The sequence below is a fragment of the Melopsittacus undulatus genome, chromosome 4, assembly GCF_012275295.1.
Source record: "Melopsittacus undulatus isolate bMelUnd1 chromosome 4, bMelUnd1.mat.Z, whole genome shotgun sequence".
NCBI lineage: Eukaryota > Metazoa > Chordata > Aves > Psittaciformes > Psittaculidae > Melopsittacus > Melopsittacus undulatus.
Window position 1 is genome coordinate 23,621,615 of NC_047530.1, and position 16,805 is coordinate 23,638,419.

At 38.2% G+C, this 16,805-nt stretch overlaps 1 protein-coding gene across 2 annotated transcripts in view; it reads right to left on the reverse strand.

Moving 5' to 3' along the window:
* PPP2R5C (protein phosphatase 2 regulatory subunit B'gamma) overlaps positions 1–16,805 on the reverse strand; it is a 79,956-nt gene that overhangs the window by 47,332 nt on the left and 15,819 nt on the right. The window contains exon 3 of one of the 2 annotated variants that reach the window (XM_005149553.4): positions 15,659–15,818. In XM_005149553.4, coding sequence (XP_005149610.2) covers positions 15,659–15,818 — 160 coding nt within the window. Of the gene's footprint in view, positions 1–619; positions 830–15,658; positions 15,819–16,805 lie in introns of those variants that run through there. The other variant, XM_005149551.4, reaches the window with a different exon arrangement.

The following is a 16,805-nucleotide window of genomic DNA, read 5'->3' on the forward strand; positions in this document are numbered from 1 at the left end:
AGAACATATTCTGTGCAGAAATTTCACATTCAGAACTGCACACAGCAACAGGCACATAAGAGCTTGCTTGTTAATGCTGAACTGCATCTCTTCTATGAAATGCTTTCTGAATACATAAAGGATATTTTCAGAATAAATGTCACGCACCCCCACTCCTTCCCAACAACACTTTCAATTCTTTTACGAACTGCAATGGGTTTTAAAGGAGCTCTAGCAGAAGGATTTCCACAAAAAAAAGCTTTGGAACACATCAACCGTCTGCCCTTGTTCTATAGAAACGGTAAAGCGGTAACTCGGCTCTTCCCTCCCCCACTCAGTACCTTTCTGGGGTAATGACTTCACATCCTTTGACATCAGCACAGCTTGCAAGGGGGATGGGAGAGTTACGGCAGAAAGCAGTAAAACCAGCTTTTAGCTATGCATGCAATGCCTCTGCGAATTCCTAAATCTTCCCTAAACATATCGAGCAGAGGACGTGTTTTGATCTGCGCCGGTTTTATCGCCAAAAAGAAAGTGTCGGGGCTAGAGGCCTCCTGCTTCCCTTTACCCGAGCATCACAATAGCCATTTATTAGCCCGTCGGAGGGTCGCGATTCCCTCTCGCACGCACAATAACTCACCTCTAATATGCAAAAGAGCCACGGGCTGGAACGGCCCGTTGGAATTGGCTGCGTCAACCACCATCCTGCTGCTAGCTCTGTTACATGTCAACATCTAGGCTCCAGCAGGCAAGGCGGTGTACTCCTTAAGGCAAGAAACCAGCCTCCATTTTAGTTTAAAAAAAAGACAAACCGAAGCGCTCTGCAGCTGGAGGGAACTGGCTAGTGAGTGATGTCAGCGGGCGGGAGGAGCCCCATTGGCCAACGGCAGCAACTTCAAATGACACCGAGGAGGCCGCAAATGAGCGGAGCCTGGCGCGGGGTTGGCACTGCGCCTTGCGCGCCCCGCGGCCGGCTCCGCGCCTCCCGCGGCAGCGGCGGCTGGCAAACCGCCGCCAAAGGAGGTGACGAGTCTCCGCGTTCGCTTATTTTAAACCAGGATGATGTTACTGCTGCTCTGTTATCCCCCCACAAATAATACTAGGTACGCACCTGCCACAAAGAGCGCAATTATATCTTTCCTGAAAGAGCCAAAAGCTTAATCTTTCCTTCAGCAAGGCCGCCAACAATTACTAAATAAGAGTTCAACATAAGCGTGGAAAACCACAGCATTACGGGCAACATCTACAACTTGAGCTTACAAGAGCCTTATTAAAACGTAGTTCACAGTAAGATACAGGTATAGTAATAATAATAATAAAAAAAAACACCACAACAACCAACCTCATAAGCATTCCCATGCAGTGTTTTAGATTGGTTTCTGCTATGTATATCAAGAATAAAACCAATCTACACATGTGACATGCAGGGGATGAGAGCCCTATGTTTTATGGTCATCTTAATATTTGTTTAATTTAAGAAATGGATCCATCTTAAATTGAAGTTAATGTCATTAAGTTTGCATAATGCAAACTTTTTGTTTTTCATTCCAGAAAGTTCAGTAATAATAAACAACTTTTTTACTATTGTCAAAAATTAAGGTATTGCAGCACTAAGAACCAGCATAGAGGCATATGGAAACAGTTTTGCTGTATAATCCCAGAAATACAAAAACATACAGCATGACAACTTCTGAACTTTAGTTAAATTACTTATTTGGAACAACCTTTTTTCATCATATGAGATTTGCATGTTTATTTTTATAATAAGCTATCTGAAGAACCACTTTGCCCACTAGGTACTGCACCTCTGGGAGTGACCTGAAGTGTCAGTGTACTGCTTCTCTCCAAATCCTGCCTGCACCCGTACGTCCCCTTTAAATATTTAGATTACTTGATCTATGGCACTGACCTAACTTCCATCTGCTGAAAAAAGAGAGTTTAAAACAAACAAACAAATAACCAACCAACCAAAAAAAAAAACAAAACAAAACAAAAAACTTTTCACTTAGGTAATTTGCTGATGAAAATTTGGAACAAAACCAAATTATTGGTCATACGCATACTTGGTCAGAAAAATTTATCTTACTACAATAATACACTGTTCAAAGGTGACTTAGAGCTGTACTGTATATTACAGAATTGAATGAAAGGAAAAGAATAACTGGGATATATATAAAAAAGAAGAAGAGGAATACTACCTATAACACATGAAGAAATCAATTGGATTTACTGATTGCGGACAAGATCCACTTTGAAATAGTGTCCCCTAGATGTCATAGTTGAAGGAGGATATAAAACTGATGAGAAAGCCCAAAGATGACCAATCTAGAAAATATTACTTAGTTAAAAAAATAAAACTGTTGTGATGTAGGTTGCTGGGGTTTTTATTTGTCTGGGGAGGGCTGGTTTGTTTGTTTGGGGTTTTGTTGGGTTTTTTTAATAGGAAAAACTAGACTGAGAATATCCAAGTATTTTAAAGAGTAATTATGGAGATGAAGGGAATTAAGTTTTTGCTACATTCACTACAGACTGTGAATTTCTCCTACATCAAGGAAGATTAGGTTAGATATTAAATGAAAACCTCTTGGAATAAGTACAGTGAAACAAAGTAAGAGACTGCAAACTTTCCAGTAATTTAAAAAGTGACCAAACATAATGAGTGATACAAATGTATCTGATCCTGTTTTAGAGAACATTAAAATGGACTACATGAAATTGATGCCTTTTAAAACCTTTTTCCTAAGACTACAGATATTCAAATTATTTGTCCTTCCAGTGTAGAAAAAACCAAGGGAAGTAAATTCTCAAAATGAGTATACCTTAGATGTGAAGTTTTAGTCTCATAAAACACAAAGCTACCATAGACATGAGCCTTTAATAAAATGCGATTTAAAAATAAAACCAAGGCTGACCTCCAACAAAGTTTTCTACCAGATCTTGATGGATCAAGATAAAAAGAAAACTGAAGAACAACTGAGAAAATTTTCATTCTATTTTCATATGCAGAATTTCTTAAGAAAATTCTTTTTTTCTCTATCTAAAGTACAATTAGGCTGTTCTATACTGATAAGACACACCATGAAGCAGCAAAAATTAGGCTTAAAATTCTAGTTTATCTAGTAAGCACATTTTTAAGAGGCAGCTGCTCTCTCTCTCTCTTTCCTTCAATGGTCAGCTGCTGTTTCTGTTCCTTTGAAACTGCTTGCAAAGATTAAATGGCTATGAAGACTGCTGGTTCGATGGCACACGACTGAAGTACTGTACTGGAACACAAGGCAAAAAGGGAATGCTACTTTTGTTACATTTCCACTTCCTACTTTATACGCAAGCATGGCATTCTTAGCTGGAGGTTCATTAGCAAATTTTAGGTAATGGTTTCAGAATCAACCTCCCTACATTGTTTTTAGAATCAACTAGCTTGGAGAAGTCCTTTATGATCATCAAGTCCAACCTTTACCCCAGGTCTGCCAAGCCCACCACTAAACCATGTCACTAATGGCCTCATCTATACGTTTTTTTTTTCTGCTTCACTGAAGAGAGTAAATGTGACGTTTACAGTGCTAACAGTAGCATCAGCAGAACACTAAGGCACATTCAGGTAAGTTTTCTTTGCAAGATATGCGCACCACATTCACATTTCTTCCTCTTTGCAGGACTGTATTGCATCTGAGGTCAGTACTTAGTATGAAGCTGGTTAAAACTACCATAATGGATAATTCACTACATTCCTGTTATGCTTCTGACAGGACACTAGTGGAGCTGAAGAACATAAACCTTTGCAAGACCTTCTGCTCATTAACAGAATCTGGTATCTTCACCAGTTGTACACATTTGGAACTACATTCTACTCAGGAGGTTTGTATGACCTCCCTTTGTTTCAGCATTAAAACATTTGATTTGCCACCAAAGGAAAATATTTACTTGAGTTCAATTACTTTGCGCAACCTCATTTGAGAAAATAATTGCAAAGAAAATCGAGTTAGGAACTGACTTACTAATGGGAAGGGAAAGAATATTAGTACAAGTGGAATGGAGCTAATGAATATCAGTGGGAGGAGGAAGAGCTTACTTGGACTAATTTATGAGTAGACTTCTGTTGCAACACAATCAAAAACTGTGTTAACTTTGGCTACCCATATTTAGAACTTAATGAATGAAAACCCAGACTGATAGCATAGCAAAGCTGTAGCAGTTCCAGGTTTTCATTGAGCGCTGCTCATCACTTCTAACTTCCTGATGATGGGAATGAAGGAAAACTCCGTAATAAATTTCTCAGGATATAAATGTGTTAAATTTAGGATCCATCACTATAGCTGGTGAATTCTCTTTACCCTGGAAGACTATGTAGTATTGCTTTCAAAATACATTCTACTTGGGTTGTGATTCAAAATAAACCCCAACACCCACTCCCCCAATTCACCTGCCCAAAGACTGCATTTATTTTCATTATGAACTAGCTACTATTCTAGCCGATAGTGACAGAATCAACAACATACAAGATAAGTAAAATTGGATTAATTTGTATTTACATGAAGACACTTTGGACAAAATTGATTACCTATAAGATTATATGAGTTTTCCTTTTCTGATTGTGAGAGGACTATTTAGGCTGAACTTTAAAGTAACTGAAGGCACAATTCCACAACTACTGAAGTTGCTATGCCTCAGCAACCTAAGGCAGTCTAATGCAGTCTCATTCCAGCATTACCCTCTACTTCATTTTCTTCTCATCTGCTTCAGTGGTCATCAGATCCACAGCTGAGTTGGTTTAGTCCACTAATCCAGCATAAAGCCACTTACTTTACTGTCAGGTTGGTTTTCTGTTAGCTTAAAATAGTGTTCCACGGCAGCCTAAACTGAGTGAAGTCTAGATGAGGTACTGCTGCCACCCCACCTCTTCTGAAGTGCATGTGCACAACTGTCTGAAATTGCTGTACAAACTGCATGGTTGAACCAGACTGGGAGACTGAGCAGAGTTCAAGTGAGAAGGAAAAGGAGGGAGGGGTTTGAGTCACATTGATTCCATTATCTGGTTCACCAGACAGCCACCCAAAGAAGGGGCGGGAATAAACATGACTTACTTTTACTGGTAGCATCAATGCAATTTACTTTTTTCCCCTCCAATTATAGCCTAACCAAGAATTGCCATTCTCACAAATGATGTCAGGCTATAGAAAACAAGGGTCTCTTGACAAACCCAAACTATGAATTACCTGAAGACAGTAACTTTGTCCTAGGCTACAAAAAAAAAAAAAAAAAGAAAAAAAAAGCATTAGATACTACACATTTGGGGAAGAAATCACAGCAAAGGGAAAGATACCAGGCTTCTCCCACACAGTTCTGACTCAGTTCCAAAGGACAGCCAAGAGGAAATTCTTCAAGGAAACAGAGGTGGTAAACACCATGTTAATACTTAGCTATCAAGAGAAATACACAGATAAGAAAAAAATCTTTACCTGAATAAATGAAATGGGTATGGACTATTATTTGGCTTCCTCAAAAGAATTTCTAGGATTGAAGCATGGCAAAAGATAACCTTCTACATTCCACATTAAAAAAAAAAAAACCCACAACAAAAAACCACTAAAAAAACCAAACAAAAAAATCCTTTCTAATATAGCAAAAAAATGATTAAAAGTGGAATTGACAAACATCTGCCAGCGACTGGCTTTTTCTCTATCTTGATTTCCTGCTATTTGCAAGGTCACTGTAGCCCATAGACTGTAACAATGCCAAGTTTTCCTTCAGCCAATACTCAAAAGTTTTCATAAGTGGGGGAGTGGGTGAGGGGAGGAATCAGAAACCTGTACAACACAAAAAAATTCGTTAGTTACCTTAAAAAAATTATTTTAAGAATAGCAGCTGGTGCAAAACAATATTTCCCACAGCAGACTGCAGAAGCTCGTTTCAAATACTGACACACTAATTTTTATCAAGCCCAGTATAAAAGCTAACATGTATACCACCAAACTTCCATCTGTGGCCTCATTACATAGGTCACACATGTAATTTTCAAGAACTGAAACATAGAAATTTAAAAGTAAAAACTTGAGAACAGCAAGAACTGACTTATTTATACATGTAAATATATTGCATTCAGTATTTGATCAGTAGAGCTTTTATGGAAAAGTTCATTGTTTAGGTTTGATCATAATGAAGACCTGTGCAGTGGAACAAAATTTTCTTTTTGTAAAGAAGAGCATAATAAAAGACATTTTAAGAGAGATCTGAATCTCAATTCAGAGACAAGTTAGGATCTAGAAAATAAGACAAGGCCATATTTTAAATCCCATTTTTATGGAATCTAGCCAAGCTTTGGTGGAAACAAGTTTGGTAGGAAATGCTGCCAGGGACAGATGTAAAGCATTCTTCTAACAGTTTCAGCTGCTGACTAATGAGTAGGTGTTTGATAGGGCAGTTCAAATGAAAAACAGCTCATTAATCCAAGCCTATGATTTCACTTAAAGCTAGATAAAGAAAAAAAAATAAAAAAATCTCACACTGAAGCAAAGTGTTTTTTTTTCCCTATAATCTTTTTATTAGTTATTCACTATCATGTTTCTTAATCGTTAAAATGTTATGTAGTAATTCAGACAGGATAATTCCTAAGTATTTTAATACTTTAATATTTAATTATTGCCAAAGTATTTACTCGTTTGATAGAACATATTTTCCTGTAGGAACATCAAGCAATTGCCAGCTTTTGCTTTAAGAAATGTATATGCTTACCACACACACTTTCATAATTCTTCTGAACATTTAAAAGAAAAATACACACAGGAAAGTCTGTTTATGCAACACTATGATAACGTTTTTAAGATCAAAGAAAAAATTACTAAATTAACATGACTAAGTGCCTCCACAGTTCTTTCACATGATACAATTCATACATTCACTGACACCTAACCATATTGATGTAGGGAAGAGTGAACTTCTGCAGTATTTTTCATTATGGATTTTTTGTTTTGATAAATTCAATACAGTACTGGGCTGCCAAAAATACTATAAAAGCATGAATGCAGCCAGGACCAGAAGGACAGCACTGCGCATGATGAGCTAGTCCTGTATAGTTTGTGTCCAAGGGGGAAAAGGTATTACAAAAAGGTATTCAGTGTTTGACATCAGATTTTTTTTTCTACGTGTTTTGCCTTTTAAATGCATTATTTATTAGGGCAAATTATCTTTTATAGTAGCATTATCTTCTTTAATCTACCATCTTACTTTGCATAAAATACTTTTAGATAATAAACAGTGATGATACACCTTGTAGATGGACAAAACATATTCACTGCCATGCACAAATGCACAAACTGGAGTGGCAGAAATAACTGCACCTTTCTTCTCTACCTAATTTACAACTGGCAGGAGTAGGTTTCTGCAATGAAAGTGACATTAAGTATTGAGATCTCCAGTCTCAAAAGCTTATAAGAAAAAACCCCATAGTTCTCCATTACTGCTATGATTCCCATAAATTCAATTATATTACATATATCCAGTCTCTTATGTATCACAAAAACAGATGCTAATTTTAAACAGGTAACTGCTTAAGTTTAAAATTATCCTGATATGTGTGGAAATTACCAACATATATAGTTGAATTTCTCTGCAGCACACAGATCAATTCTTGATTTGCTTTTAATTTAATCTTGGTATCTGTTTTGCTTACTTATCTGTACCCTACAGTTGAGACAAACACACAAACCACCTTATATTTCTGTCATTTGGAGAAATTCTCACTCCCCCTTCCTCATAGTTACAACAGTTTTATCAATGACAATTTAATTCAACTTTTCCTTTTTTTTAAGAATCAGAATCTTAAACTGTAATCACTTGATCTGCAATCTTGATTCATCAGACTTTTAATACTGTGCAGAAAACAGAACAATCTCCTAGACAGCCATTTGTGTCTTAAAATCATTAAGAAAGCTTTAAGAAGGCTTGCCTCCCTATCAGAGTCCTGTATTGCAAACAGACAAGTTGAGACACCACCCTGATGTTCTCTATGTTCTCTTGCATGGAAAACTCAATTTGGCATAGCTCTACAGTCTCTGCTTGAATAAAAAAGGAAACCATGCACTCAGCATGAAATGTGCGTAGACAAATGGCACCCTTATGGCATGCCATGTTCATTATTTTACTGAGAAAAATAAGGGGGGGAGGGGGAAGAAAGAATAGATATGACTGGTAGTACTTTTAATGTTGAAATCATGCTACATCAGGTACACACATCTCCGCCAGAAGGTCCAAACTTGACTGATCAACACGCCCAGCAAGATCTTCAACAACAAAACACCACAATCCTGTCACATACAATTATTCTAGGTTAAGGAACCAGCACACTATTCCATCTTCTATACTTCTCAGCATGAAAAGTTAGTATGTATGTCCACATCTGTCAATAGCTCATTTCTTCCTATCCTGATATATGCATTTGCAAAAATATTTTATCCATGTTTGCAAGATCATAAATCCAATTCCAGGAGGTAAACAGTAACTCTGTGAATAAATCAGGAACTGTATTTGAAACTAAAAGCTGAACTGCAGTAGTCATTTTGAAGATTATGCAAAACAACGTTCTGATCTAAGAAAGAAACCAACCCAAACCCATGAACAAAATCACGACACTGGCATCACAGAAGTACTCTATAAGGATATAAAAATCATTCTACCCAGCTTTAAAAACTACATATAGAAATGCTACCAAAAAAAGCATATTTTTACATCATGCTAAAATTTACATATGCATGACTAACACATGTTCATTGGGAAATTCTGCAACACTTGAGAGTAACATGGAGCACTGAAGTCACTTTATCTTTTCAAATTTCTTGTTCTAGGACTGACAAAGAACATATTTTAATAAATGTTCCTTGCAGGTTAAAGTTAGATTTGTGACACAATTTATTTGACAGTGCATAAAACCTTTATTCCAGTCACTACATCTTAATGTATTTAAAAATGCTCATTGCGACATTCTCCTATGTATCATAGAGATTCTTAATCTCACCACTTTGCTCAACAGTTACCTCTAAATGCTGTGCATTTACAGTTTACTAAAATCAACACACCCTTGCAAAATAATGTACTTACACAAATACAAGTATGCTCACCTATTTACTGTTAAAAATCTCTTGTAGCATATAAACTAAGTGTACATAACGGGCAAGGGAGCATTTTAGAAATCCATAATTTGCAAGACTATACCACAGGGGGAAAAAAACTGTCAATGGAAGTATTACTAAAAATGTAAGTTTTCATGAATATAAATTCCCATTTTCAGTAATGTATATTTTTGAATCGTTAAACTTAAATTTTACTTTTCTGTATTAATAGTCTTGAATAGAAATGAAAACCATTTAGATTGCTAGTTAACCAGTTATGAAATAGCAGACTGCTGGCTACTTTTTTTTTTTTGTTCCTTTTTGATCTTGGTCAGTTACTCAGTGAGTCCATCACAGCAGCAACCTCAGTCCTGCAGATGCTGCCAGCTACTCTCATGTGGTAAGGGACAACTACATTCTCAGTAAAATCAGCATTAAACACAGATTTGTTTTTTTTTGGTGTGGTTTTCGTATTTTTTTTTGTGGGGGGTATATGTTGTTTGGGTTTTTTTTAGAATTTGAGAGACTTGATCTGTATGACGGTGTTTGGATACTAACTCCATGAAAGGAACTGAAGTATTATTGCAGCTGTCAAGCGCACAGGCAACAAGCATGCAATTCATACCATATCATGACACTCTCAAATGTTTCCTCTCAAAACCAAATGAACACAGGTAGAGGAGTAGCACATATGCATCACATATTCAAGCTCTAGAACTTTTCCCAGTATATAATGTATATCGGTGTCAGAAGTTTGCAGAGGTAATGTACAAGTCAAGAAATAAAATGAATATGACCCAGAATCATCGCTAGAAATGAATGCTAGCACACAACCTAAATCAGAGATACTAACATAGATATTTGCTAATTAATGATGAAAAAGTTATCCATAACAACACAATGAATTAAAGTTTCTTGCATAAAGTTGAAGTGGGCAGTTGCAAAGAACACTTGAGTTTGTCAGGGGTCAGGTACATACAAGCTCAGATCTGGTACTTTAGAAATATATTTATTAAATATTTATAATATACACTTTGTTGTTTATCTCATACAGAACACATTCTTAAATCTGTAAACAATTTTAATATATCTCAAATTACAAACTGTTTTCTTAAGAAACCAAAAGTGAAGAAACCTAAGTTTCTGAAAGCTGAAACACCCCTTTGCCATTTAATAGAAATAACCAAAATATTAATCTGTAGCTTCTCAAATCATGACAAAACACAACCTTAAGCCAATTTTTTCCCTCCAAATAATAAACAACTGAAAACAAAAAAATTCCTGTAACTGAAGTACCTGCACTGTAAATGTTAGCTAACAAGCAGAATGAGATAAGCTGAAATTAACGTAACAAGTTCGTTGGCACAGAATTTTTCTTTTTATTATGAAAAAAGGCAAGATCTTAAAAAGATGTTTGAGACACTTCTGAAGGTGCTTCTCCAGAGAAGCTTCTGGGTTATCTGTGGGCAGACAAGCTACCTATTCCAACTGAACTAAATCAGGTTTCATCGCACTGTGCTGCGGGGAGCTTTGCAGCTTACAGCTTTGCTAATATATGGATCTGAATGCTCTGCAAAACACTTGCACCAGAGACTTATTTTTTCCATGTTAATCTCTATTCTTGGAGTCTCTTTACTCATAATTTATTTCCTTTTTGCATTATCTGAACTATTCCACTCCTTCATTTCCTGAATAAACTGAGGGTGTACAATGTTAACAATAAGCTGCTCCAATGAATATAAATCATACCACACTAATACCCATCACCAGGAGATATAGGCTGGTATTTCTGGAACCCTATCATCAGCACTTCTGTGCAATGCATAAGAAAAAGTTCACAACATGCCTAACGACCAAAAAGGATTTCCTAAATAAGAAACCTTGATGAAAACCCACTTTCGCATCTCCTCCTTTCCCTTCCCACTATTTCAAATGACCCACTGACCTAAACCCTAGGCCGACTGCAGGAGAGGACCTGGTTCAAGACCATCTTAAGAACCTGAACATACACAAGGACATGGCACCTGATGAAATCAATTCATGGGTCCTGAAGGAGCTGGTGAATGAAGCTGCAAAGCCACTGTCCATCATATTTGAAAAATCATGGCAGTCAGGTGAAGTTCCTGACAACTGGAAAAAGGGAAATATAACCCCTATTTTTAAGAAGGGGAAAATGGATGATCCAGGGAATTACAAACCAGTCAGTCTCACCTCTGTGCCTGGCAAAATCTTGGAGCAGATTCTCCTGGAAGGCATGCTAGTGCACATGAAAAACAACAAGGTGGTTGGTGACAGCCAGCATGGCTTCACTAAGGGGAAAATCCTGCCTGCCCAATTTGGTGACCTTCTATGATGGGGCTACAAAAGTGATGGACAGGGGTAGAGCAGTTGATGTCATCTACCTGGACTTGTGCAAAGCATTCCACACTGTCCCGCATGACATCCTTGTCTCTAAATTGGAGAGACATCAATTTGATAGATGGACCACTTGGTGGGTAAAGAACTGGCAAGCAAAGAGTTGTGGTCAACGGTTCAATGTCCAACTGGAGACCAGTATCAAGTGGTGTCCCTCAGGGATCGGTGTTAGGACCGGTCTTGTTTAACATCTTTGTTGGTGACATGGACAGTAGGATTGAGTGTGCCCTCAGCAAGTTTCCCGATGACACCAGGTTGTGTGGTTCGGTTGAGACCCTGGAGGGAAGGAATCCCATGCAGAGGGACCTTGACATGCTTGGGAGGTGGGCTGATGTCAACCTTATGAAGTTCAACTAATGCCAAGTTCAAGGTCCTACACCTGGATCAGAGCAATGCCAGGCACAGCTACAGGTTGGGCAGAGAGAGATTCACAGCAGCCCTGTGGTAAAGGACTTGGGGGTGTTGGTTGATGAGAAAATGAACATGAACCAGCAGTGTGAGCTCACAGCCCAGAAAGCCAACTGTATCCTGGGCTGCATCAAAGGGAACATGACCAGCGACCAGCAGGTTGAAGGAGGTGATCCTGCCCCTCTACTCTGCTTTATTTGAGACCTCACCTGGAGTATTGTGTGTAGTTCTGGTGTCTGCAACATAAGAGGGACATGGAACTGTTGGAACAAGTTCAGAAGAGGGCCACGAGGATGATCAGGGGACTGGAACACCTCCCGTATGAAGATAGGCTGAGAAAGTTGGGGCTGTTCAGCCTGGAGAAGAGAAGGCTGCATAAAGACCTCATTGCAGCCTTCCAGTATCTGAAGGGGGGCTTTAGGGATACTGGGGAGGGACTCTTCATTAGGGACTGTAGTGACAGGACAAGGGGTAGCAGGTTCAAACGTAAACAGGAGAAGTTTAGATTGGATATAAGGAAGAAATTCTTAACTGTTAGGGTGGTGAGGTACTGGAATGGGTTGCCCAGGGAAGTTGTGAATGCTCCATCCCTGGCAGTGTTCAAGGCCAGGCTGGACAGAGCCTTGGGTGACATGGTTTAGTGTGAGGTGTCCCTGCCCATGGCAGGGGGGTTGGAGCTAGATGATCTTAAGGTCTTTTCCAACCCTAACTCTTTTGTGATTCTATTCTATGATTCTAATACCACAGGCCGTTTAGAGCTTACCAGCTACAAGCTTTCACAGATCTAATACAGACCTTAAAGCATTCAAAGACACCACCATTCTATATGCTCTGATTAAAATACAACCTCATGTAATGTGGATCACACTACTCAGTAGTCAGCCCAACATACAAGACGAAAAATACACATCTCTGTCTACTACAGACAGAACAAACATTTCCCATGCACTGTACCTATAGTAATACAGCCAGCTGATGTAAGTAACGAGTTTGAAAGCTGGTTAAACACAGCTATGCTGAAGGAACAATACGTTCTTCCCATCGCTTCATTAAAGTCAAACCTGCTTAATCATCTCAGTCCTTTAAATTATAGCCTGTCAGTCACTCTAACTCCTGCCCAGACACAGACATTAAACACCACACTTAAAGCTGTCTAAAAAGAAAGTTTCTCAGCTTTACTTGACCCACTGAATGCACATCAAGTCATGTATCTCTGTATATTAGATCAGGGTGACTGGCCAACAGCATTCTCAACAACCGTACTAGGTGGGGAAAAGTGAACATATGCGGTGAGCAACTATCCAGGCACTTACTATGATCCATGAGACTGGACATAGCTTTATTTGAGACCTCACTTGGAGTATTGTGTGCAGTTCTGGTGTCCTCAACATAAAAAGGACATGGAACTGTTGGCACAAGTCCAAAAGAGGGCCACGAGGATGATCAGGGGACTGGAGCACCTCCTGTGTGAAGACAGGCTGAGAAAGTTGGGGCTGTTCAGCCTGGAGAAGAGAAGGCTGAGAGGAGACCTCATAGCAGCCTTCCAGTATCTGAAGGGGGCCTACAGGGATGCTGGTGAGGGAATCTTCATTAGGGACTGTAGTGATAGGACAAGGGGTAATGGGTTCAAACTTAAACAGGGGAGGTTTAGATTGGATATAAGGAAGAAATTCTTTACTGTTAGGGCAGTGAGGTGCTGAAATGGGTTGCCCAGGGTGGTTGTGAATGCTTCATCCCTGGCAGTGTTCAAGGCCAGGTTGGATGAAGCCTTATGTGGCTTGCTTTAGTGTGAGGTGTCCCTGCCCATGGCAGTGGGGTTGGAACTTGATGATCTTAAGGTCCTTTCCAACCCTAACTATTCTATGATTCTATGTAGTAACTACTATCTATCCAGATCAGCCATTGCACCAGCACTTCATAAAGTCTGACCCTCAACAGCCTGGAGACATACACAAAGCATCAGACATCCACCACAGATGAGCTTTCAATTGAGAGTAGGGGGAGTGATTGGTGACTGAAAAGCAAATATAATACATACACACAATACTCCTACCATTCCTTCACATCCAGGTATGTTGTGTCAAATGCACTGGAATGCTCTTGAAACAGACCTTAAGACTTACCTTTTTATTTATTTATTCACTTCCCCCCCCAAACCAAGTCCAAGCAGGTATTCTTCATAGGTTACTAGTTTAGACAGCAACACATTCAAAACTTCACCTCACCCACCATAAAATGTATTACTTTCCCCCCACTCCCACCTGGATTCATTTTTCTCATTTCCAGCTCACTGTCCACTCTACTTTTCATAGCATGCACAGTTCTAGCCACCCTGAGCTGACAATCCCAGGCACAACCAGAAACATACTATTTAATGTAGGACAAAACAGAGGTTCTAGATTATGTAACAAGTATTCTTCTTTGCAGCTGAGCCTTTGAACAAAAGGTCATGGCAATCAATAAGGCTGTATGCATAACTTTTTACAAAAATCACTACTTTAATTCAGTGTCATTTGCTTATGTCACACTCAGGATGCGACAGCTTGTGCATGAACCTACTATGTCAGTTTAAAATACAGGCCATATTATTGATAATCTGTGGTGCTAAATATTCTCATTTACAAATCTAATAGAGTAAAATTCACTAATTAAACAGAAGATAAATCTTAAAATTAAGCAGCATCTTGTATATAGACTGCTATACTAACACAATGGACAATATTTCATATATTTTGTAAAAACAGTATCTGTGTGAAGAGAAGAATGTTGTAGTTTAATTTGATCTGTATAATCTGTATAAAACCAGTACAATTCAGATGAGTTGAGAATCTAAGTTTCTTATATTCAAGAAATACTAATGCATTATATCAAAAAAACAGTGACTGGAGGCAATATCTTATCCCTTGACATTTTCACATTGTCTACATCAGTACTAATCAACACTTCAGGAATCTATTACGCTTTCACTGCCAACTTTAAACACTGGAAAGCAGTATGCATCACACTTCAAAACAGCTTTTTTTTTTCCTTTAAATAAACCTTCAGAACAAACCAGCTGCTCATAAGCAGTAGATCAGTGCATCGGACCACATCTGGAAAATTCTACCCTAGTGCTACTACAAGCTACTATAAGCACACTATGGAAACATGCATCTACATAACACACAGTAGCTAAAATAAAGATAAAAGCTGTGTTATTAAGACATCAACTGTAATCATCTTTTCATTACAGATAGCAGTAAATATAAAAGATCACAAAGCCTTAAAATTAACAAAAGAAAAATCATGTTCACTAAAAAGATGCCACTCCACTTGACCCATGATTGCAAAAACAAGACCAATATATAGTGACATCCAGGTCTTCTCACAATGCCAAGAAATATTTTAGTACAAAGTAGTGTTTCAGCATGCTGCACTGAGGACAGATCACTAATACTTTGCACAGAGAGCGCAAATACTCTGGTTTTATGCAAGATGAGGGAACATACTTTCACACAGACATTTCTGGGTTGAAGAAACAGAACTATTTCATATACTGATCACCAAGAGGGCAACACATTGTAAGTCCTCCTATATGATTTGACAGAAAAGAAAAATCAAACCAAAAGTGTTTGAGCATGCAAGTACATGCAAGTTTTCATGTATCTACTCGATATATTATGTATACTGTCCAGATACAAGTGTGATAGTTGAGATGCTTCTCTTATACCCAAGATTCCTCCCCCCAAGAGCCATTCTGACTTAAAAACACATACCTTTTAAAGCTGGCAGTTTCTGAAGCTCCCTGTTATTGCTAACATTAAACCTTGAAGAACTCTGCCGCTTTTCTTTCTTCAGTACTGTCTGTGGTGCTGGTACTTTGATTTTAGATAGCTGTGCGGTGGGAGGAGTGCTGTTTGATTTTTTGTTTGACACCTGTTTAAAAAAAAGAAATGAAAGCAGTTAATTGCAGCTGAACTTAGAGAGAAAAATCTTCTAAAAATTATAGTTACAGTAATAAATGAGGCAAAATAAGCTTTTAATCAAATTGCTCTATTTATCTTCTGAATATATAGCTATCTATTCTGTTCCATCTTTTCAGTGTTAATTTCTGTACCACAGCCCTCATATAGATGGAAACAGATAATCTTGTTACATGCACTAACCCATTTATTTGAAGTTACCAGCTGACTGAAAAGCTATTCTCACCTTTTCCCTGAGAAGCCCAGGTCTTCAAGCTATCTAGCTGTCTAACTTCAGCTTTAAATGGATCACAAGATCTTGTCTATTTACAGCAGGTGAACCTCCCACTGCTTACTTGTACTGCGCCTTTCTGCTAGATTCCTAAGCTTAGCTAGGCCACTCAGGCTTTGATATAAAGTTGAAAGAATCAGGTCCTACTATTGTAGTGGCTTCAGTAGCTTCTAAAACATACATGAAGGTTTGCAGCAGTTTACTGACTACTCAGAGCAAGTTGCTTTTACTGTAATAATCCTAAACAGATTGCCATTGTACCTCTGTATAAAGTTTATAACTTAAAACTAGAAAAATGGTTCCCACCTATAGGTTTCCAATTTGCTGTTATTACCCAGACTATACTTGACAGTGCTCTCAAGCCGAATAAAATGCATCATTAGCAAAATCACGTCAGAACTTGCCATGCTGCCTTTCTCATTCCTTTTCCGAAATAGGAAAAGCAGGTTTAAAGTAGGCAATAGTTAACTTTTTAAATACTAATAACTTAATAGTGTTCTTTACAAGAATGATAAAAACATTTAGCAGCACCTTACACTAAAAATATAGAAACAGCTGAGCAGGAAATCTTACTCCATATACTCTACCATTACAGGACTATAATTTCCTTAAAACTTGAAAATTACACTGAAGTACAAACATCTGAAAATACACCTTGGCACTTGGAAA